This window comes from Cervus elaphus, chromosome 29, assembly GCF_910594005.1.
Source record: "Cervus elaphus chromosome 29, mCerEla1.1, whole genome shotgun sequence".
NCBI classification, from domain to species: domain Eukaryota; kingdom Metazoa; phylum Chordata; class Mammalia; order Artiodactyla; family Cervidae; genus Cervus; species Cervus elaphus.
In genome coordinates, this window is record NC_057843.1 from 24,565,012 (window position 1) to 24,586,564 (window position 21,553).

The window sequence follows — 21,553 nt, forward strand, 5'->3', positions numbered from 1 at the left end:
CAAATGGCCAAGATGCTCATTAGTCATTAGGGAAATGAAAATCAAGACCACACTGAGGTACCACTTCACACCCACTAGGATGACTATAATTTAAAAGGAGAGATAAAGTAACAAAATAACAAATGCATACATTTCTGAGGAGAATGAAAATGAAACTGAACAGTTTAGCAGTTCTCCTACGAGGCACAGATTTACCACAAGACCCAGCAATTCCTCCTATATACCCCAAAGGACTAAAAATAGGTACTCAACATACCAGCACTATTTAGAACAGTCAGAAGTTGGAAACAGGACTTCTAGCGCCACCTGGGAGGCCGAAATCCTGTTTGATCATCTGATATTAATGTAAAAAGTGTGCCCAAATGATGCATTTAAATTCAGTGTATGTGATTTTTGTTGTTAAGGTGAAATTGACATGGCATAAAACCATTCATTTTTATGTGAATAGTTCAGTGGCATTTAGCTCTCACAGTGTTGTCCAATCACCACCTCTTTCCTGGTGGTCCAGTGGTTAAGAATCTGCCTGCCAACACAGGGGACACGGGTTTGATCCCTGGTCCAGGAAGATTTCATATGCTGTGGGGAAACTAAGCCCCTGCATCACAACTACTGAAGCCCACCTACCCTGGAGCTCATGCTCCACAATAGGAGAAGCAACCACGCTGAGAAGCTGCAACTAGAGAGTGGCCCTCATTTGCCACAGCTGGAGAAAGCACAGCAATGAAGACCCAGTGCAGCCAAAAATAAACTTAAAAAAAAAAAGCTGGCAACAGCCCGAATGTCTATCAGTGGATGAATGGATAAACAAATTGTGACCTACATGTACAAAGTGCTATTATTCAATCATTAAAAGGAATTAAAAAACAGATACACACTACAATGTGGATGACTGTAAAAAAAAATTAGAAGGCAGACACAGAGATCACATACTGTATAATTTCACTTATATGAAATATATAGTTTAAGTAAATCCATATAGACAGCGCACAGATTGTGGCTACCATGGGCTGGTAGAAGAGGGGAATGGGGAGCAGTTGCTTAATGGATACAAGGTTTCCTTTTGGGGAGATGAAACTGTCTTGGCACCAGATAGAGGTGCTGACTGTACAACACTGTGAGAGCTAAACGCCACTGAACTGTTCACACAAAAATGAATGGCTTTATGCTATGTCAATTTCACCTTAACAACAAAAACTACATATACTGAATTTAAATGCATCATTTGGGCACATTTTTCACATTAATATCAGATGATCAAACAGGATTTGGGCCTCCCGGGTGGCGCTAGTGGTAAAGAACCTAACTGCCAATGCAGGAGATATAAGAGTGGCGGGTTCAATCCCTGGGTCAAGAAGATCTCCTGGAGTTGGGCATGACACTCCACTCCAGTATTTTTGCCTGGAGAATCCCATGGACAGAGGAGCCTGATGGGCTACAGTCCACAAGGTTGCAAAGAGTTGGACACAACTGAAGTGACTTACCACACAAATAGGGTTTAGTAGAATCTTTCAGCTTTGAATGTGAAGCGGACCTAAACTCAAAACTTTGTGATACTGAAGCAGAAGATGGATGTGATAATCTTGGAAAGTAAACATTTATTTTAAACGCAGGGTTTTTTTTCTTGAGGAAAAAATATGGAGTAAATATGTAATAGATAGTAAGTGTTCCATTCTTCAGGGTACTGTGGGTTTCAAAGTTTTTCTTGAGGAAAAAATATGGAGTAAATATGTAATAGATAGTAAGTGTTCCATTCTTCAGGGTACTGTGGGTTTCAAAGTTTTTCTTGAGGAAAAAATATGGAGTAAATATGTAATAGATAGTAAGTGTTCCATTCTTCAGGGTACTGTGGGTTTCAAAGTTAGATCATCTGGATTCTCATTCTCCCAACAATGTTCTGGAGGACTATCAAAGGCACCCTGTTTTCTTCACATCTTTCTGTTCTATTAAGAGCTGAATTATTGCTGATTCAAAATTTACTGTAATACACTCAACTCATTCTTCCTCTGCTGGCTGGCTCCATACCACCACACTCTGAAAGACGAATACATATCAAAACTAGGGTTATGATCACATAATATTATTGAGCCTTACTTATTAAGTGCCATGCATTTTACTGCTTCCTGTATACCATAGTGAAGTTATGAGACCTAGCCTAATTTACCATCTAGTATGCAGATAGACCATAAGCAAACTATTTATGTATCATGATTAAATAAAGGAAAATAGTGCTACACTAGAGGAGAGGAATACAATTTCTGGTTGTGTGGTCAGCAGAGGCTTCTCTTAGCAAGGACTGCTGCTGCTGCTAAGTCACGTCAGTCGTGTCCGACTCTGTGCGACCCCATAAACGGCAGCCCACCAGGCTTCCGTCCCTGGGATTCTCCAGGCAAGAATACTGGAGTGGGTTGCCATTTCCTTCTCCGCCTTGCATGGCATTAACAAATGGCAATAGCTGAACTTTGGACTGTGGAAAATATATGAAAGTAGGTTAAGAAGTTTGGAAAGTATTTAATTGCAGTGGGAGATAAATTGCGCTTCTCCAGAACTTCGCGTTTTAAAAAGATCGCAGGGGAAAGGCAGAAAGCAGAGAGGCTCTTTAACAGGCACCGGGACTCGGAGTAACTATGGTTACGTTAAACGGCTTGCAAGACAGGCTGGCTGAATGCATCATTCTGTGGTAGAACTGCAGGTGGCGCTAGTGTAGTAAAGAACCCGCCTGCCAATTCAGGCGACAGAAGGAATGCGGGTTCCATCCCTGGGTCGGGGAGATCACCTGGAGGAGGGCATGGCAACCCACTCCAGTATTCTTGCCTGGAGAATCACATGGACAGAGGAGCCTGGAGGGCTTCATTCCATGGGGTCGCAAGAGTCGGACACGACCCAAAGGACTTAGCACGCACGCACGTGACAGAACGATGACTGAAAAGCGGTTAAAGGACAAGTGGGTGATCAAGTATTTAAGAAAAAACAAAGCGCAATTTTTCAAGACCGGAACCAGGGCAGGGCACGCTCCTAAACTGGAAATCTTCGGATAGAGCCTGAGGTACAGGAGAGCGCAGGACAGTCGAACTCCGATCCCGCCTCCTTCCCTGGTATCATCAGAAGCAGTGTCCGGGACCGAGCAGAGCTGCTCCCTAACCCAGAATCGTACGGGAAATAACAAGAAGTAGAAAGACTAATCTCCCGTACTAAACCTGTGCCGCTTCGCATGCACCGCCCACCGACTCTTATCTCCCAACCGCTGATTAGCCCCACCCCGGAAGTACTGCCTACCAATACTTACGTCTACTATCCCAGGCGTCTGCACATCTCGCGAGAACTGGAAGAGCCTATGTGACCTGGGCTAAGCGGAAGTTGGGTCTCTTTTTCGTGGCGCCTCGGAGGCTGTCGGCCACTTCAGAATGAAGGTAGGAACTAGTGGCGGGTGTTCGGGTAGGCTTGTGGAACGTGGATCAAGCCCCACGATGTGTCGTTGCGCTCCAAAATCCTGGCCCTGGATGGAGAAGGGTCTGAGGCAGGAGAAGGGTCGCTCTTCTGGGGCCGGATCTCCATGGGAGAGCGGATGGCGAGCGATTGCAGCTGGAGCTACGCCGGTCGGGGAGCGCCATGGTGGCGTCTTGACTCCCAGGCAGGACAGAGGCGGCCGGGCTGACGGCAAGTAGGTCAGGCTCCTTGATCTGAGAGTGAACGACTGTGGGCCGTAATTGTCCGTGGCGGCATTCCTCAAGCCTTGCAAGATGGGTCCTGTTTTTAGTGCCGTGTTTGTGGCTCCTTGCACGTGTCCTTTAGTGAATATAATCAAATTTTCTGTTGTGTGGGGGTGACAGGAAAGGCTTTTTGCTATGGAATAACCTATCTAGTGGTTCTGCGATTTTCATGAAGTTCTTTTCCCCGTCGTTTACAATTTTTAGCTGAACATCTCTTTCCCGGCCACTGGCTGCCAGAAGCTCATTGAAGTGGACGATGAACGAAAACTTCGTACCTTCTACGAGAAGCGTATGGCCACAGAAGTTGCTGCTGACGCTCTGGGTGAAGAATGGAAGGTAAAAGTTGACTGTCGAGTTGAATTGTTAGCTCTATTTAAGAGAGGTGGTAAACGCTATTGGTAATTGATAAATATAATGGGCTTCACACTCGGGTTCTGTTTCCCAACTTTAGTTCCAAATGTCACTTTATAAGGTGGCGCTATCACCCGGCAGGGTTGTGTTTATGTAGATCAAATGAAAATATATCGTTCTTGACCTGCAAGCTAAAGGTCTCCAAAGGGATCTTCAAAAGTGCCAAGAAGGATGGTTTCTGATTTGTGGTTCCTTAATACTTCGGTTTCATAACACACTCTTTATACCCTAAGAGTTGTTAACTCTGGTAAAATATAGGCTAGAAATATGACTTGATTGAAAAGATTTTGCTAATCTAACTTGGGAAACTGGAAGTACAGACAAAATTTAGTGACTGGAGGAAACTAAAGTGTCAAATCAGTCTTAATGAATGGTACTAAGTAGAATTAAGGGTGTACTTCTCTGAGGCCACAATCCTTTGTTTTAAATGTGTCATCGTGTTCTCTTGCAGGGTTATGTGGTCCGAATCAGTGGCGGGAACGATAAGCAGGGTTTCCCCATGAAGCAGGGTGTCTTGACCCATGGCCGAGTTCGCCTGCTACTGAGTAAGGGGCATTCCTGTTACAGACCAAGGAGGACTGGAGAGAGAAAGCGCAAATCTGTACGGGGTTGCATTGTGGATGCCAATCTGAGTGTTCTCAACTTGGTCATTGTGAAAAAAGGTGAGCCTTTTATTCTGGAGTTTATTTTTGTCAACACTGACTTAAATCTGTCTTTGAAAGTGGACTTGGCTTTGGCAATGCCTGAACAGATTAGGGTTCTTGTTTTTAAGGAAGTTGTTGAATTAAAAATGTCTGTTCACTTTTTTCTTTTAGGGGAGAAGGATATTCCTGGACTCACTGATACTACAGTGCCTCGTCGCCTGGGTCCCAAAAGAGCTAGCAGAATCCGCAAACTTTTCAATCTCTCTAAAGAAGATGACGTCCGCCAGTATGTTGTGCGAAAGCCCCTAAACAAAGAAGGTATGAAAGATTACGCAATATAAGGCTTTCTTAATTTCATTAGTTGTACCATTCTGTATGCATGTTGGAAGCCAATCTCTGCCTACTATTTACCTAGAATATGCGTTTTTAGGAAATTAGTGTGGAAAAGGGTCAAGATATGCAATTGGAATTAATCCTCATTATAACTAGTGCCCTATAGTGTTAGAATTTTTCTTGGAAATTTGCTTTTGAGTCATTGTATGAGTTCATTGAAAGATAACTTCTCAGATGTTTTAAGTTCATTGCTTTGGGGTCAGGAGAAAGGTCTGGGATTGTGATTGAATATGCTCTCACGGTCACACACTTGCTTTCTTAACATATCAGTGGTTCTAATTTTTTGTTTACTGAAGTGGATAAAGTTAAGCTGATGCTTTCATTAACGTAAGTTGCTTTAACTTCTGAATGTGGATAGCGATAGCTTTGTGAATTAGAAAACCATTCAAGATACCAGGGAACATTTTATATATATATATAACTATTATGTTGAAGTGTAGTTGACTTAACTATAAAAATGTTTTGTTAAAGTTAATTTTGTTGTACAGCAAAGTGATTGTTATATGTAAAATCTTCTCTGTTATGATTTATCTCAGGTTATTGAATATAGTTCCCTGTGCTATGATATGAGTAGGACTTTATTCCATGTGTAATAATTTGCATTTGAGAATCCCTAACTCCAAATCCATCCCTCCACACCCAACCTCTCTTGGCAACCACAAGTCTGTTCTCTGTGTCAGTGAGTCTGTTTTGTAGAGTTTGTGTTGTATTTTAGAATCCACATATAAGTGATAGGGTATTTGTCTTAACTGTGGCTTCACGCGGTATGATCATCTAGGTTCATCCATGTTGCTGCAGATGACACTCATTCTTTGTAGCTTCCTGTTTCACTGTATGTATGTATGTATGATGTCCATTCGTCTGTCGGTGGACATGGACGTTGTTTTCCTGTCTTGGTGACTGGGAGTAGTGCTGCTGTGAACTTAGGGGTGCATGTATCTTTCAGAATTACAGTCGTGTCTGGATATATGCCTTGGAGTGAGATTGTTGGATCATATGGAAACTCAAATTTTTAGTTTTTTTCAAGAAAACTTGGTGTTTTATATTTTAAGCAGGTATATTGTTCATTAGTCAACATAACATATCATCATAAATAACATATTAGTTTCAGGTTGAGTTTTCCTGACAAATCAGAAAAAATTGGGGTATTGGTGTCCAGGACTGTGGGCTTAAATAAGCTAATTAATACCTGGCGTGTGTTAAGTGCTTATTGGTCACTCATTCCAAATATTTGGAAACCTTCTCTGTGCTAGGTTCTATTATGTACTGAAGATGTGGTATAAATACACAATTATCCTCATGAAGATCATACACTTTAAAAAGTAATTGTAGTCGCACTCCTGGAAATAACATTAGTAAGTGCTAGTTCATAGTATTTATAAGATGGTTCTTGTTTCTTTATAACTCCTTTATCATTTAGCAGAACCTGGAAAATTGAGCATTTAGTCTTAGACTATATTTATATGGAGTGTTTATTGCTCTCACAGGGGTCCACAAACTAAAACCATTACATCTGAAAAGACTCCTGCTCTGAAGCGGATTTATAATCCAGACAGGCTCAATGAAGATACTTTAGGAATTTGCTGCTGGTCCAGTGATTAGGACTCTGCCTTACTGTGGTGGCCTAGATTCAAATCTTGGTTGGGGAACTAAGTTCCTACAAGCAGCACAGCATTGCGAAAGAAATTAATGAATGTTGATGGTTTTACTCCTCAGAAGCAGATAAGCAGGTCCTGTCTTGGAAAATAGAAATTTGAGAACAAATTGGGACTTCAAAGCATGGTGGGTGGGATAGTGATGCAGTTAATGCTTTACTTAAGTTTTCATGACAAATTAAATACTGTTTTAAAATAATGCTCACATGTCTTATGATATAGACACACAATACCCTACCAAGACAATGTAATTATGGAAGGGACATCAAAGTGAGTAGTAAAAATTAAGATAGGACTTCCATCTGTTCAACTAAATAATATAAATTTATATATGACCTTGAACTTGATATCTAAACTATTGGTATGGTTTAGTGAGCTGTTAGAGGATTAAATGTGCTACTAAGTTTGAATCTCTGATGTTTTAAAAATGTAAATGTGGGTCCTGTTGAGCAAGGGTATTGAAGTGATTGAGTCATCATCTAAATTTTTAGGTAAGAAACCTAGGACTAAAGCACCCAAGATTCAGCGTCTCGTGACTCCACGAGTTCTGCAACACAAACGCCGGCGTATTGCTCTGAAGAAACAGCGTACTAAGAAAAACAAAGAAGAGGCTGCAGAATATGCTAAACTTTTGGCCAAGAGAATGAAGGTAAATCTCAGGGGGAAATAGGAATTATGGGATTTGCAGTTTTTAATCCAGATAAGCTTTAACCGCACTTTGTTTTTTGTTTAGGAGGCCAAAGAAAAACGGCAGGAACAGATTGCCAAGAGACGGAGGCTGTCCTCTCTGAGAGCTTCTACTTCTAAGTCTGAGTCCAGTCAAAAATGAGATGTTCTAAGAGTAACAAATAAATAAGATCAGACATCAAATCTCCCTTCTTGACTTTTAATTGATGATCAAATAGATAAATGAAGGCCCACAAACTCTTATGTAAAAGCAGGTACTGTATAATCTAGCAGTGGATTAGGTCTACAAGAGATACTTGAGAGTGATAGTCCTTCAAATTCAGAAACAGTCTATATATGATAGTGGAAGAAATGGCCAGAACAGAGTTTCTTTTAGTGGGTGTCTCAGAATTCTTATATTGATTGATTGACTTTTCAGCAACGCATGGGACAAGATGGGGGAAATAAATGACTTAGGACTATTAATCTTTGATAGACTTTATTTTAAGGAATATAGTTTCTACACGATATATGAAAAGTGCCCTTGTGAAGATGGACATTGTCATACGTAAAAAGAATAAGTTGTGGAAAACACAGTTAATGGATACCATTTTAGAATAGTTTTACAAAGCTTTTAAAAACAGTGCAGATTTAATACATTAACAGAAACCTTTTCAACTCAAGTGGATTTACATTTTTATATTTCACACTCTGCAGGGGACTTGACTGTACCTGTTTTTAGACACTTGCATCTATGAAGGATGTGCACAGAAAGCATACCTTGTGCTGTTTGATATACGGGATGTAGGCTCTTTCTTAGCTCCCCGATGAGGGATTAAACCCAGACCCGTGGCAGGCAGAGCATACTCCTAACCACTGGACCACCAGGGAATTCCCAAAGGGTATTTTTTTTTTTCTCTCTATAGGTACCATGTCTGCTTTCTATAGTAACTGCAGTTAGAACCTTTATTCAAACCATTAACAGGTGAGAGGGTCTTGAGAGAAGGTACATTAGGCTTTAAAAGGTGCTCCTTTTCTGGAGTATGTATTAACACAGGTGAGTAAAATTTTCAAGTGGCTTTGGCATGTAGAGACTGAAGAAGTGCTTCAGTTAAGACTGTGCAGAAGAATCACCCAAGGATCTGGCTAAAAAGTGGATGATGATTGGATAGTTTGGGGCACTTTGAACTATGAGAAGCAAGATTTGTAGAGGGGATGCCCACAGGTCTTTTTAAAATTGGGGTGCAGGTGATTTACAGTGTTGTTACTTTCTGCTGGACAGGACCAATAGCTGCTAAGAGTTACAAAACTTCAATTGGCAATTGACAGAGAAGTTAACTTGGAGCATTTTTTAAAAAGGAGATTGAAGTCTCAATGATTCGATGTTTTGTCTTTGTTTTTGCTGTAAATTTCTACTGCCCAGTGGTAGGTGCCAGAAAAGGCCTTTAAGCAACTTTAATACAAATCAGACTTATTTCTAAATAGGCTAAGCTTTATATTGGCTGTTTTTTAGATTAATAGTAAAAGTTCCTGTAAAATTCACATACTCCTAAATGTGTAAGATTTAGGAATACATGAGTATTTTTTTAGTGGGAAGTGCTTTGTTAATTAGTTCAAATTATTGAAAACCACAGAAAAGTGGGAACACAGTACTGGGATTCTGAACACCACAAGAGCTTGAACTACTGTGCACATTTCAGGAGCCTTAAAAATGTAAGAGACGAGAACAGCAAACTTGTGAAGTTTTCACTTTATTCAACCTCAATTTTTTTTATATGCAAGGTAATTCCAAACTTTCTGTTGGGGCAGTAAGTGTTAAAAGTATTAAAACTAGTACCAAGTCTTAAGTTGCAAATATATACACTCTGAGACAGTGCAAAAGATTCATTTTTAAGGCAATGAGAATTCTAAAGTTCTTTCACTCACCACTTTAACCATAAATTGAAATAAGGATTCTGCATAGGTCTTAATAACCTTGAAATCTTGGAAGATTGGTATAGTAACAGTGTATGCTGTTAACTGTACCATCTGGAAATAGTTATCAACTGTGATTTAGTCATCTGCATAATTATTCTATAAAAGGAAGCACACATAATCATTGGTTTTTCAAACCATGCATACAAAGGTAAGGAAGACGAAGTTTACTATCCTTAAGGGATGGTTTAATGAAAGGCATGAATGTCAGTGAGGCATGTGAGGTCATGATTTTCTTAAACCTACAGCAACAAGCTTAATAAGCTTTAATGTTTTAAGACTTAATTGATTCATCCTAAAAAACCGTATTTACAAATGCACAAATAAGCATACAAATCTAAGTATTATACAAGAGTAGAATTCTGTGCAGTGCAAGTTATTCCACAGGTTTTTAAAAGTGAACAATAGCAACAATTTAATGTGCCTGAACAATTTCAGACCCAAAGACATACACAAGAATTTTAATTTTGTAAATTATGAAGCTGATCTAATTTCATTTAAACTATTTGGCTCATTTATTCCATTTTAAAGCTGTTGCAAATTAACATGGTACTGGGAAGAGGATGAAGGAACTGGATATTTGAAATACAACCTGTTAAGGGGGCTAATATATAGCATGAAGGGTAAAAATAATATATTAATTTTGAAGTCAAAGGCATGGCAGTTTTCATCAGATTTTCAGGTAATTTTGAACTTAAAATGACTACATAGAGTACTCATTTTAATAGTTGGAAACCCCTTTCAAAAAACTATTGCAACATGCAATTTAAGAATTTTAATAAATATAATATGGCTGAATAGACACCTACACAGCCACACATATATACACAATACACAAATAGTTGAGATTTCATTTGCTTGGGGGTTAGGCAGGTTTACATTAATTTGCCATTCCCCAAACTCAATAGCTTCAAACAAACAAAATGCCAAGAGCAAATATGGTTTTCCATTATCAAACTACTAGAAATACTGAGAAATGCGACACCAATTTTCAGCAGATATAAACAGCTCAGAAATTGTAAATCTTCAGTAAACCTTGGGGCATTTTAATGGCATTTTTACACTGAGATGATTCGGTATGATTTCATCATAAATACTGTCCCAAGAGGAACTTCATTTCAGTTTTCGCCAATTTGTAATGTGAAACAAACCTTAAATGTCTCCAGATTGAATCTATTCCCCCAGCACTGTGTCAAGAGTCTAGTGAATCTGTTATTTAAATGAGAGGTGCTCCAAAACACTTCCTGCACCATTCCACACTGATACTTGGTGGAGCATCAATTTTCTGCAACTTTTCAAGAATCTCTGGAGACAGACTGTTGTATGCAAGTCCATACTCATTGTCAAAAGCCTCTGAAAGATATTTTCAAAAATGTAGTTGGAATTTAATAAGATGAAAGCTATGCATTTAAAAATGGTAGTCAAATCATTTTGTATATATATAAACTGCACATTTAAAAATAGAAATCTTTTAAAAGGCAAATGGAGTATTTACCCATATCAGTTAGAATTTTTTAAATTACTTATGAGAATAAGACTAAACCACCTTTAGTAATCCCCATTTGACCAACTTACCAATATCAATATTCTCTCTTCCAAGAGATACTAATGATAAGAAGAGGATTTCTCTGTATAAACTCCTATAAAACAAATATTTTAAAGTTAATGGGCGAAAAGCATAAAAATATGCTAAGAAGATTTTTTAAATAGTGAAAAAAACACCTGAAACTAACAGCACTGTAAGTCAGCTATACTTTAAAAAAAGATTAGGTTCTGTGTATTCATCTATGTCAGTGTCACAGTTTTGACTACACTGCAGTTTTAAGGTGTCACCTTTGGGAGAAACTGGGTAGAGGGTCCACAGATACTTTCTTTGCAATTTCCTGCAAACTTCTATTTCAAATTAAAAAGTTTAAAGTTAATGGGCATAAAGCTTCATGTTCAAAACAAAAATGGCTTATTTTAGCTATTAAAATTATTGATATTTAATAATGCAATAGGTAACTTTCAATTCTAATTTCTAATTCATACAAAAGCAATTTTTTGCTACACGACAAAGTAAGAAATTAGTTTCTAAGTAAGTTAGGGGTCTAAACCCTTAGACACAAACAGGTTCTGTGGTCTCTTACTAGTAATTTAACCGAACAGTAAAGGTAAAATCACCTTTATCTGATTTGCGAACATAAAAGCAAGACAAATCTTAAAAATCAAATTCATGCCTCAGTTGTTGAAAAAGAGGGGGGAATTTAGGAACTGACTTATGAGTATTTACACAGAAAAAAAAATTTGTAATGCTGATTCTGATGATGCTCCATGCAGCTTTCTTTAAAAGCTTCAGAAGCTGTATCATTTCTCATATTCCTTCCCTGCCCTTAAATCAGATGCTTGTAACAGGCTACTCTTTAGCCTGTAAAGGAGATAATCTCCATATCAACTGCTAAAATTATAAAAGGATCTATCGATTTCCATCATGAATTCTTGTCCTATTACTTCTGAGACTGTCTTCAAAGATGCCATGACTACAAACTTGAAGAGCACCTGGAAACATTGTTTATGTTTGATAGAAGATACTATGTCCCTTTTTCTGAAGCTTATATCACAAAATTCACTCAGGCTGAGACCACGGTGAGTACTGATCCAAATGTGTTAGCAGATAATAAATAGTAAGAGGATCAGGATAGCTCCATATCCTTTGTGATTCACTGCTTCCATCATTTTCTTAAGTTGGTTCTACTCCTAAACCCATATATATTTTTTTACATCTCACAAAATACGCTGTGTGACATGGCCTGAACAAGCAGTAGGTATGTTTAACACTGATGTTAAACATATTTATAGGTTTCCAGTGAAGAGAAGTAGTGTTTCCCAAAGACTGAGTGTATTTTAGACATGAATGCATCACTTACTAAAATTTATTCATCAGACATTTTTATTATGTTTGTGCTGAAGTATGACTGTATACATTTGGGTAGCACTTTAAAAAAGAATCAGATGTTCCATAATGAGTATGTTTCTTTTACAACTGGAGATAGTTTTGAAAGTAATTTTTTAAAAATCATGAAATTATTTCCAGTGACATCAAGTAAAAAATACTGAATTATTACCTTTGTCTTTTCACATCTCCCTTCATTTGTTGTGAAAGTAGGCTGATGGGTTTAAGAACATCATTATGTTGAATACTCTGCCTGATGGTTTCTACTAAAGTGCTTGTTGCTTGTTGTTCCTCTGACAGGAGATACGATTTCTTTTCAGAATCTAACGATATGAACACAGTAATAAAGAATACACTTATTCAATCTATTAAAGAAGTTATTTCTTTCCATCTTCACAATTATGCAGCAATGTAACCAGTTAATGCTTTCTTCAGATAGCAGAGGCCTGTCCCTTTTTCCTTTCCCTGCACTTAAGGGCTTTGTGCTTGAGGCTGGGATGTGATGGCTGGTACTCCAGCAGCCATCCTATGACCATGAGTCTTTACAGATGGGAAAGCAGACAAAGTATAAGGAGTCTAGGCCCCTGCTGACAGAGGAACTGCTTACCAGTCCTGGAGTAGCTACATAAATTCTTCACATGAGAGAATCATCTTTACCTGTTTAAGATTCTGTCATTTTCTATTAAATACAGTAGAGTATAATCCTAACTGATACAAGAGTAATTCATGAATTACTAAGAAAAAATACTTATACCAATTTCATATGTTATAAAAGTGCTTCAGTGGCATATTTGAACTGAATCACAGTTAACATTAAAAATACACCAAATCAACAATGTAAGCTTGGCCCAGAAAAAGGGTAAACTTAATACTGGACGTAGTCCCAGCAACCATACAGTTTTATGATACCCACATCAGCTAAGATGGAACTGTGTATCCAAAAGGTGCCCAGTCAGCCTCCTTTTGAGCATCTGTCATAAAGCAAGCTATTAATTTGCATACAACCCAGCCCCTTAATAAAGGTAACTAGTAATATTTCCTTTGTGTTGAACCAAAAAGCAAAGTTCTCTGTTACAAGAGGAAATGCTGGCTGCCATGGGTTTATGTTTTGTAAAAATTAGACTTATTTTTGGCTGTACTGGGTCTCTGCTGCTGCCCAGGCTTTCTTCCGGCTGCGGTGAGGGTGGGCTGCTCCGTAGTCATGGTGCGCAGGCTTCTCCTGTCGTGGAGCACAGGCTATTGAGTGCGCCAGCTTCAGGAGCTGCAGCACATGGGCTCGCTAGTTTTGTTCCCGGGCTCTAGAGCACAGGCTCAGTATTTGTGGCACACAGGCTTCGTTGTTCCATGGCATGTGGTATCTTCCCAGACCAAGGATTGAACCTCTGTCTCCTGCACTGGTAGGCAGATTCTCTACCAGTGAGCCACCAAGGGAAGCCCTCTATGGGTTTTTTTTTCTTTTTAAATTTTTTTTTCCCCATTTATTTTTATTAGTTGGAGGCTAATTACTTTATGATATTGTAGTGGTTTTTGTCATATATTGACATGAATCAGCCATGGATTTACATGTATTCCCCATCCCGATCCCCCCTCCCACCTCCCTCTCCACCCAATTCCTCTGGGTCTTCCCAGTGCACCAGGCCCAAGCATTTGTCTCATGCATCCAACCTGGGCTGGTGATCTGTTTTCACCCTAGATAATCTACATGTTTCGATGCTGTTCTCTCGAAACATCCCACCCTCGCCTTCTCCCAGAGTCCAAAAGTCTGTTCTGTACATCTGTGTCTCTTTTTCTGTTTTGCATATAGGGTTATCGTTACCATCTTTCTAAACTCCATATATATGTGTTAGTATACTGTAATGGTCTTTATCTTTCTGGCTTACTTCACTCTGTATAATGGGCTCCAGTTTCATCCATCTCATTAGAACTGATTCAAATGAATTCTTTTTAATGGCCGAGTAATATTCCATGGTGTATATGTACCACAGCTTCCTTATCCATTCGTCTGCTGATGGGCATCTAGGTTGTTTCCATGTCCTGGCTATTATAAACAGTGCTGCGATGAACACTGGGGTGCACGTGTCTCTTTCAGATCTGGTTTCCTCGGTGTGTATGCCCAGGGGTGGGATTGCTGGGTCATATGGCAGTTCTATTTCCAGTTTTTTAAGGAATCTCCACACTGTTCTCCATAGCGGCTGTACTAGTTTGCATTCCCACCAACAGTGTAAGAGGGTTCCCTTTTCTCCACACCCTCTCCAGCATTTATTGCTTGTAGACTTTTGGATAGCAGCCATCCTGACTGGTGTGTAATGGTACCTCACTGTGGTTTTGATTTGCATTTCTCTGATAATGAGTGATGTGGAGCATCTTTTCATGTGTTTGTTAGCCATCTGTATGTCTTCTTTGGAGAAATGTCTGTTTAGTTCTTTGGCCCATTTTTTGATTGGGTCATTTATTTTTCTGGAATTGAGCTGCAGGAGTTGCTTGTATATTTTTGAGATTAATCCTTTGTCTGTTGCTTCGTTTGCTATTATTTTCTCCCCATCTGAGGGCTGTCTCTTCACCTTGCTTATAGTTTCCTTTGTTGTGCAAAAGCTTTTAAGTTTCATTAGGTCCCATTTGTTTAGTTTTGCTTTTATTTCCAATATTCTGGGAGGTGGGTCATAGAGGATCCTGCTGTGATTTATGTCGCAGAGTGTTTTGCCTATGTTCTCCTCTAGGAGTTTTACAGTTTCTGTTCTTACATTTAGATCTTTAATCCATTTTGAGTTTATTTTTGTGTATGGTGTTAGAAAGTGTTCTAGTTTCATTCTTTTACAAGTGGTTGACCAGTTTTCCCAGCACCACTTGTTAAAGAGGTTGTCTTCAGACTATACTACAAAGCCACAGTCATCAAGACAGTATGGTACTGGCACAAAGACAGATATAGATATAGATCAATGGAACAGAATAGAAAGCCCAGAGATAAATCCACGAACCTATGGACACCTTATCTTCGACAAAGGAGGCAAGGATATACAATGGAAAAAAGACAACCTCTATGGGTTTTAATCCTAGTTTTTCTACTGCTGAACAGATTTAATTTCATTGTATGCTATGATTTTAGGGCATTCAACTCAAAGATAATATGCAATTTCACTGCTGCTCCTTAATTCATGGAGTTGTGCAACCATCACCAATTTTAGAACATTTTTATCACTTCCAAATCTACCTATTAGCAGTTACTTCTCTATCTTCCCACCCCCTCAGCCCTAGGCAACCACTAATCTAATTTTGTCTCTACAGATTTGCCTTTTCTGATTGTTTCATATAAAATACTCTTGTGTCTGGCTTCTTCTGTAATATTTTAAAATTCATTAATTTTGTAACATATCAGTATTCACTACTTTTTATTGCCACATAATATTCCATTGTATGGATATACCATACTTTCCTCTTATCAGTTAATATGAACATTTAGATTGCTTCCATTACTTGGATATTAGGAAAATTTATTGCTGAGAACAGTGTACAAGTTTTAATGTGGATGTGTGCCTTTATTTCTCTTGGGTGTATACCTAAGAGTGCAACTGCTGTCATATACGGTGTTTACCATTTTGAGGAACTGTGAAACTATTTATACCAAAGCAACGGAACTATTTTTTATCCCAATTAGCAAGGAACTGGGGTTCTCTATATCCTCACCACAACTTAATATCTGCCCTTTTGGTTAAAGCCAATCTAGTGAGTGTGAAGTGGTATCTCTTTGTGGTTTTGACTTACATGTCCTTGACCACTAGTGATAATGAGCATCCTTTCATTTGTTTCTGGTCATCTGCATGTCTTTTTTAGAGATCTGTCAATTCAGGATCCTGCTAGGATCTAAATGTCTGTGTCACCCCAAAATTCATATGTTGAAAAGGAATGCTTACTAAATGGTATTGGGAGGTGAGACCATCAGTGGGTGGTAAGATCATGAGGGCAGAGTCCTCATGAATGGATTAGTTTAGCACCCCTTAAAAAGGGGGCACCAGCGAGATCCCTCATCCCTTGTACTGCCTGAGGGCGTATGTCTGCCATGCAGAAGAGGGCCCTCACTGATCATGCCAGCAACCTGGCGTTGGGACTTCCAGCCTCCAGAACTGTGAGAAATAAAATTTTTATAAGCTAATAAAGTAATAGTAAGTACACTTTTTAGTAAGCTACTCAGTTTGTACTATTTAGTTACAGCAGCCCGAACTAATTAAGACAGATCTGCCCAATTTTTAGGTGAGTTTTCTTCTTTGTGATGAGCTTTAAAACTTCTTTATATATTCTGAATACAAATCCTTAAGATACTTTTTATGTTTCGCAAGTATCTCCCCCCACTCTGTGGGTTGACATTTCACTTTTTAATGGTTAATTTTTCAGCACAGATGTTTTTAAGTCCAATTTATCTACTTTTTCTTTTGTCACCTCTGTGGGGGTATTTAAGAAGGCCTGGTCCTATAAAAGGTCATGAAAAAATATATTCCAATGTTTTCTTTAAAGAGTTTTATAGTATTAGCTCTTACATTTAGGTATATGATCCATTTTGAGTTCATTTTTATGTATGATGTGAGAAAGAAATCCAACTTTATCTTTTCTGCATGTTGTTCCAGTTGTGACTATTCATTCCCCACTGAATGATCCTTGGCACTCTTGTTGAAAGGCAATTAACATGTGTGGGTTTATTTCTGGAAACTCAACTTTATTCCATTGACCTATGTATCTATCCTATGCCAGTTTTCCACTTTTTTGATTACTGTAGCTTTGCAGTAAGTTTTCAAGTCAAGAAGTATGAGTCCTACAACTTATTTTGACTATTCTAGGTCCCTTGAAAACCCATATGAATTTTAGGACAGGCTTGCCAATTTCTATTAAAACCCACCTGGAATTCTGATATAGATTGTACTGAATCTATAGATCAATTTGGGAGTACTGCCATCTTAACAATATTAACTTTTCTAGTCCATGAACATGGGATTTCTTTCCATTTATTTAGGTGGTTTTTATTTTCTTAACTTCTTTTATTGAATTTATTCATAAGTATTTTATTATTTTTAATGCTATTATAAATGGGAGTTATTTTCTTAATTTCTGGATTATTAATTGAAAGTATATAGAAATACAGTTGATTTCTATATATTGATCATATATCCTGTAACTCTGCTGAACTTATCCATTTGTCTTTTTCTGTGTGTGTGTTTATTTCCTTAGGATTTTCTAATTTAAGATTTTCCATATATAAGATCACAGAACCTGCAAATAGGGATAGTTTTTCATTTCTAATTTAGATGCCTTTTATTTTCCCATCTAATTGCTCTAACAAGAACCTCCAGTACAATGTTGAAATAATGAAAACAGCCATCTTTGTCTTGTTCCTGTGCTTAGAGGGAAAGTATTCGGTCCTTCTCCACTAAGTATGAGACCAGTTGTGGGTTTTCCAATATTCATAATCAGGCTGTGGAGGTTTCTTTCTATTCCTAGCTTGTTGAGTGTTTTTAACAAAGGACAAGAGATTTTGTGAAATGCTTTAGTTGTGCCCATACAGATGATCATGTGGATTTTGTCCTTTATTCTGACTGATACGGTGTATTATAGTAAGTGATTTTCAAATCAACACAGCATGTCTGGGGTAACAGCACTGGTCATGATATACAGTCCCCTTTATAAATTGCTGGATTTGGTTTATAGTATTTTGCTGAGGATCCTTATGTCTATATTCATAAGTGATACAGATTTTTCGTTTTTGTTTCCTGTGATGTTTTTGGTTTTTTTATCAGGGTAATATTGGCCCTCTCACCAAAATCTCCACTTTTTCCAAGAGTGCTTTTAGGCTTGAACTTCTCTAGTCTGTTCCAAATAAGATCATTCCCTTTGGGGAGAATTTTTGAACTCTCTGTTCTTACGGCCTGTCTCTTGGCCATTGCTCTGGAGCCGGGGCTGGGAACTGTGGCCTTTCTCTTAGAATGATTCCCCTACTTTGTGAGTGGGGCACTGGAGGGATGCCATTGCCTCTGATTCTTTAGCTTGCCTCAAAAGGCATAAAACCTCTCCCTTATGAGCAACATGCTGTGAGAACAATCAGAGCCCCAGTATTCAAGGGTTGCCAAAACAGGCGAGGAATGGGGGCTGAGTGGAGGAACTGAGCCTCGGCGCTATAGAGCTGGGAGGATGAGAACTGCTGACAACGGGTCTTTCCCAGGGAGATGCTGTGGCCCTTGACTGGGGGCTGGTGGGGAGCAGCAAGTTGTATCCCAAGTGCTACAGAAATCACTGCTTTTACTGCAATTTAATATATATTTTCTTAAATAAATGTTTCTTCATTTTCCTCTATAGTCATAGACAGAGAGAGACATTTTTTTGTCTTTAATAACTTTCACCAATCATGTTGTTTTGCTGGGAAGTGGGACTGTGCAGCTCCCCATACTGCTTTTCCGAAAGTCACCACTCAATTCTATTATGTCTTATAATTTTATTTATGTGCCAATTCTTCATTTAAAGAAACCAAGTAAAGAAACAAAGCTATTCTTGGGAATTCTAAATTTTGTTCCTACCACAAATTAGAGAACATTTGAAAACACTTATCTATTTCAAGATATGAGGAGAAACAACTAAAGAAATTGCAGTTATAATTCAAGTTAAAATGTTAAGTAGTGAAAGACTGTAGGAAAAAATACAATCCCTTTTCTCTTCTGAGCAGGTACTGCTAACAGCTCGGGACATATATAGTTTTAGACCTTTTTCTATGCATACATTAAAAACATACAGGGGCTTCCCTGGTGGCTCTGTGGTAAAGAATCTGCCTGCCAGTGCAGAAGACGTGGGTTTGATCCCTGATCCGGGAGGATCCCACATGCTGCAGAGCAATTAAGCCCATGTGCCACAACTACTGAGCCTGGGTTCTAGGGCCTGGGAGACACAACCCCTGAAGCCCGCATGCCCTAGCACCTGTGCTCCGCAACAAGGGAGGCCTTGAATGAGAAGCCCCTGCACCACAACTAGAGAGCAGCCCACCACCCACCACAACCAGAGAAAAGCCCGTGCAGCAACGAAGACCCAGCACAGCCAAAAATCAATAAATATTAATAAAATATTTTGGTTTTGTTTTCCTGCAAAATGTACTGTTCTACAACTTGCCTTTTTTTTTCCACTTAATATAATGGGCATCCAAACTTTCAGGAATCTATACAGAAGTAACTCCTTCCTTTTCTTGTTTGCCAACATTTCAAAATGTGGATTTATCACAACTCTCTTGTTAGGTATTAAGTTTTTCATTATTATAATCTTTTGGGAAGCATTGTTTTAACGACAGCTTTGTACACTGTATATCTACAGAACAGAGCATTTTAATGTTTCTTCCAGAAACTGCCTACTGATACCATTTACCCATTGACCTATTGGATTGTCTGTGGTTTCTTACGGACTCACAAGGCTTCTGAATATTGGCTAACCATTTAAACCCCTTTTAAAAATATGTTCTATATATAAAAAACTGCAAATAAAGCCAAAATCTTTTGAGGCTTGTACCCATATAATTGAAATTATGATCTACACAAACACATTTGCTATACAGAATTTACTCTCCAAATACCTTACACCAAATTAATATTTGACAGATAAACCGTAAGAATCACACAAAAAAGCCACTCTTCAGCTCAACTGGACATCTAATAAACAGGTTGGTACAACAAATAAATTTGAAATAAAATGGAAAAAAGCCTGAGGAGATACTAAAAGTGAATGAAAGATTTAAAAACAAAGCAAAATAATTAATCTCATCTCCTTAATTCTATTTTTCCCTCAGGCATCCATTTTTATTTATTGCTAAACAGTATTCTGCGGTGTGGATGGACTGCACAGTAACTTGCTTATGCATTCACTTGTGGATGGATATTTGGTTGTTTCCAGTTTGAGTCTTATGTCTTTATTTTACTTACTAAAATTTCTCCATGCAACATACAGAGGTTCTCCTGGTTCCTGATGAAGGTTGATATTATCCCATAACAGCTGAATATAAACGAGTTTGCTATCCTGAGACAGAGATGACAGGGGAAGCTAAAAAAAGATCAACAGAAAGTATTAGTACCCTAAGCATGGTAATAACTAAGCATAATAGTAATTATCAGTGGACCTAGTGAAGCTTGATTATATAAAACAGATGAGTCCTTTTTAGAATTCTAGACCTGGAGCACGGCATGGTGGAGAGCCCTTCCTCCCGGGACACGGTGCAGCTGGAAAGGCAGCTGCCCCCTCACCCGTCACACACTGCCCGTTCCTGGGGGACCCGGTGCTAAACCACTCGTGGATGGCTCGCTTCTGGGTAGAGATTTAGTACACGGCAGAGCAGCTCCCTCGCTATGATCTGCTGAAAGTCAGCCCTCGACATAAGGGTTTGTAAAAAAATAAAATAAAATTCTAGACCTAAAACTCAGAAGAAAAATTTTAATTTTTATTTATATCTAAGTACAAATGTTATTATTTTCTGAGGTGCACAATTCTCATCTGACTTTCAAGGGCTGAGTGACAGCTTGGTAACTGGCACAGCAGTTACGTGAATGGTTAACCTCCATCACAACAAGTTTTAAGGTACGAAAAGTACAGCAGTTACTGCTATCTCGTTGTACTGACTAGTACATAAATGAGTCAAAACCGTGTACAAGACTAAAAGTTTATTGTGCCTCTGATGTATGTTTGGGGTGGGGGTTATCTCTCCATATTCAGTATCATAAGCTTACTGTCTCCCTGGGAGTCAAGGATGCCAGCTCAAACAGAGTCAGAGAGCCAGACTGTGGTCTTTGCCCCCCATCACTTATTCAGTATGTGACCTAGCAAAATAACTTTAGTTTTTAATTATATCTGAAAAATATGGCTAATACAAATCCTTTAAAATAAAGTTGTGAGAATTTCAGCTGGGAATATCTTTTTAAAAAAAATTTTTATTTTATATTGGAGTATAGTTGATTAACGATGTTGTGACAGTTTCAGGTAGACAGCGAAGTGACTCAACCATACATATACATGTATCCATTCTCCCCCAAACACCCCTCACAGCTGGGAATATTATATTTCAGAATAAAAACTACTTTTCTAGCTACCCCTGCCACTAGAAATGATCATATAACTAAATTTAGGCCAAACAAATATGTATGAAAAGATTACATGCAAATCTAG

General features: G+C 38.5%; 2 protein-coding genes across 4 annotated transcripts in view; one reads left to right on the top strand and one right to left on the bottom strand.

The window, feature by feature from the left end:
• Nucleotides 1–3,278: 3,278 nt before the first annotated feature.
• On the top strand, nt 3,279–7,680 carry RPS6 (ribosomal protein S6). The gene is made up of 6 exons (XM_043890709.1): nt 3,279–3,407; nt 3,912–4,043; nt 4,570–4,780; nt 4,934–5,080; nt 7,302–7,459; nt 7,544–7,680. Exons 1-6 carry the CDS (start codon nt 3,402–3,404, stop codon nt 7,637–7,639), a joined length of 750 nt encoding a protein of 249 aa, XP_043746644.1. The 5' UTR covers nt 3,279–3,401; the 3' UTR covers nt 7,640–7,680.
• Nucleotides 7,681–7,958: 278 nt separating this feature from the next.
• DENND4C (DENN domain containing 4C) overlaps nt 7,959–21,553 on the bottom strand; it is a 108,425-nt gene continuing 94,830 nt past the window's right edge. For all 3 annotated transcript variants that reach the window (XM_043890706.1, XM_043890705.1, XM_043890707.1), the window contains 4 exons: nt 20,320–20,437; nt 12,555–12,705; nt 11,026–11,090; nt 7,959–10,803 (listed from right to left, as the gene is read on the bottom strand). In XM_043890706.1, coding sequence (XP_043746641.1) covers nt 10,667–10,803; nt 11,026–11,090; nt 12,555–12,705; nt 20,320–20,437 — 471 coding nt within the window. In that variant the 3' untranslated portion in view covers nt 7,959–10,666. The remainder of the gene's footprint in view (nt 10,804–11,025; nt 11,091–12,554; nt 12,706–20,319; nt 20,438–21,553) is intronic.